The sequence below is a fragment of the Phaethon lepturus genome, unplaced genomic scaffold (assembly GCF_000687285.1).
Source record: "Phaethon lepturus isolate BGI_N335 unplaced genomic scaffold, ASM68728v1 scaffold54925, whole genome shotgun sequence".
Taxonomy (NCBI): Eukaryota; Metazoa; Chordata; class Aves; order Phaethontiformes; family Phaethontidae; genus Phaethon; species Phaethon lepturus.
In genome coordinates, this window is record NW_010539512.1 from 13,056 (window position 1) to 15,716 (window position 2,661).

At 42.3% G+C, this 2,661-nt stretch overlaps 1 protein-coding gene across 1 annotated transcript in view; it reads right to left on the minus strand.

Annotated features, from left to right (window-relative positions):
* The window catches only part of DNAJC17 (DnaJ (Hsp40) homolog, subfamily C, member 17), a gene marked incomplete at its 5' end in the record, with an annotated part of 12,571 nt that extends 10,179 nt beyond the window's left edge, over positions 1-2,392 (minus strand). Inside the window, 3 exons of the mRNA XM_010287134.1 lie at positions 1,263-1,359; positions 1,819-1,901; positions 2,305-2,392. Coding sequence (XP_010285436.1) covers positions 1,263-1,359; positions 1,819-1,901; positions 2,305-2,392 — 268 coding nt within the window. The remainder of the gene's footprint in view (positions 1-1,262; positions 1,360-1,818; positions 1,902-2,304) is intronic.
* Positions 2,393-2,661: the final 269 nt, after the last annotated feature.

The window sequence follows — 2,661 nt, forward strand, 5'->3', positions numbered from 1 at the left end:
AGCATAACCCAAGAATTTAATCTGGCCCTGCAACTAAATACTTCATAATGATATGCTCTCGTTGCAAGGATCTCAAAGTGTTTTACACTAAGCAACTGCTCAACATCCTCCCCAATTCCTGATATGTGAAATTAAGTTAAGAAAGACTAGGGTGTGCTGAATGACTTACATACAGTCATACAGGAAAACTCTGTGACCTCAAAGGGTTTCTGCATCTGGATCTCTGCTGTTATTATTTTTTACTTTTTTTTTAACTCATTAGATCAACATTCTTCCTGTGAGAAAGCAGCAGGCCTTATACTATAGCCTGTGTCAGAACAAAAGGTGTAGGAAGCAAGAGACAATAAATCTTGCCATTGAACTAAACAGCACTCTAATTTCTTTTGAAAAGCAGAACAGAACTTTCTGAAACATAAAACTGTATTTTAAGTCCACACATACAGAATATTAAAAAAGCCAATTCACTATAGAAACGTGTGGATGGGAGTGAGGTTCAGGAATACAAAGGATGAGGTACTGGGATTCTGGAAAAATCTCATCCCCTCCTGTATGAAGGAGACTAATTACAGCTACTTAACAGCCCACAAGAATTAGAGGGAGAGAACTTCACACACATCAACTTCACATTGTTGTATGGCAGCACAGGACGCAGACGTTTTCCAGTTCAGTATGTCACTCATTTCCTGACAAGATTTGTGTCTGCTCTTTGTACAAACCTGGGATTAAAACTGTGTATGCCCAAGGAACACAAGAGCATAAAGTTCCAGAAAGTAAAGCCTCAGCAACCATAGGCTAAACAAAACTTTTTTTCTCCACACTGAGTCTATTTTGGGTGATAAGTACTGAGAACTTGCAAGGGGAAACAGAAGTAGTAACCCAATGACAACCACTGTTTTTTGCAAACTTGAATCATTCCCTATTTTGAGTCTGCAACACTGACTGCTTTAATTGTGACAGACCAGCAGGACTTTAGGCTCTCTCCAGCATAACTGAGGGGCTCTACATCAGCCCATCTAGACTCAATGCTTGAGAATGTTTATTGAAAAGGAGCAGCAACAATGTCTTAAAGAGCAGCATGCCACATACAAGTAAGCAAGCCCACAACTAGTCTTTTGATTTATCCCTGAAAAAGGTGCCAAGCAGGATCCCATATAAGGCAACGCGACCAAGTCAGAAGGCTGCATCGGTATGTGAGCTAAGTCTACAGGAGAGTCCCGCATGCACGTAGCTTGGCTGGGTGCTCCGATCTCATCTGTTCTCACCTTGGATGTGCTGCTCTCTTTCAAGCCGGATCTGTTCTCGAATGAGTCTCTGCTGCTCCTCAAGCTGACGGGAGCCTTCTTCACGCAGGCGTATTATCTACACCAGAGGTAAGACAGCACAGATATCTGAGGGCACAGTTCCACGGTTGGCTCATGCCAGCTAAAGACTGCCACAGAGAGCTTTTGTCTTACAACCATCTCTTGGGGCAACCCTCCTAGTTCCCCTGTGACAGCTCCAGTGCTCATACAGTTGGACCCCTCATGTTCCTAGTGACACAGTCCCTATCAGCCAGCATATAATCAATTAGCTGTTACTGTCTGCTATGCAAAAGGAAAAGGGCAGACAAAAAATAAAATTCTGAGACTGACACATTTGCCAGACTGCTACAAGATCCCTTCTACATGCCTCTCTTCCACAGAGCCCATTAATCCAAAAGGCTGAAAGACTGCTATACATAGATTTGCTGCATGTCATCACATGGCTTTCATTATTATTATAAAGACTTTCAGCAATTCTTCTCAACAGAAGCAGAGAAATCTAAGAATTTATCATTACTTCTTGTTCTAATGATCTCGTTATCTTGATCTCTTCCTCTTCACTCTCATGGGTCTGGGCTTCTCGTTCTCTGGCTTCAAGATCTGCAGAGAAAGAAACAAAATTAAAACAATCCAAAGAGAATTTTCACTGCTGACGCTGCTGACCAGAAGTGAATGGAAAGATCACAAAATTGGCTACACCTACACCAATTTCAAAGTAGAGTCCTGATGCTCTGCTGCCTTTCCTCTGCCCAGGCACATCTATGTATCAGCAGTCCTAACAGTCATCAAAACCCCCATTCCTTCCCAGAACAGGACCATCCCCAGCAATGACTGCAGGAGGAGATTTCAGACAGCTGCTATATTGTACTGCACATAAAGAAATGACAGCCATCACAAATGGACAGCAGATTAATCAATGGTGAATTCCAGTGGTACAAGAAATGCAAACACCCAGCTAACGAAGACTTCAAGACAAGAGAAAAAGAAGTTTTGATTTTATTACCAAGCTTTACTTTCTTTCGCTTCTCATCAAGTTTTTGTGTCCTTTCTGCAGCTTGCTTCTTCGCCTTTCTCACTTTGTCATACGCCGCCTGCCAAAGAAACAACACAGTAGTGTGAAACTATATAAAGCAGAAGAGATAAAATGGAAAGTGGCAAATAAAGGTGAGATCAGACACTGAAACTGTAAGCAGAGGCGAAGCATTTTCTGATTCTTGCTAGCATTCCTCCTAAAAGCGTTGGAAGTTAACACAAATATCCTGAAAACATGAGAAGAGGCCCAAGGATCTCCAGATGGAGCCTGAAAAGGTGAGGAGGAGTCAGTGCAAAGTGTACTGGAGAGAAAGTCTGATCCACCTTC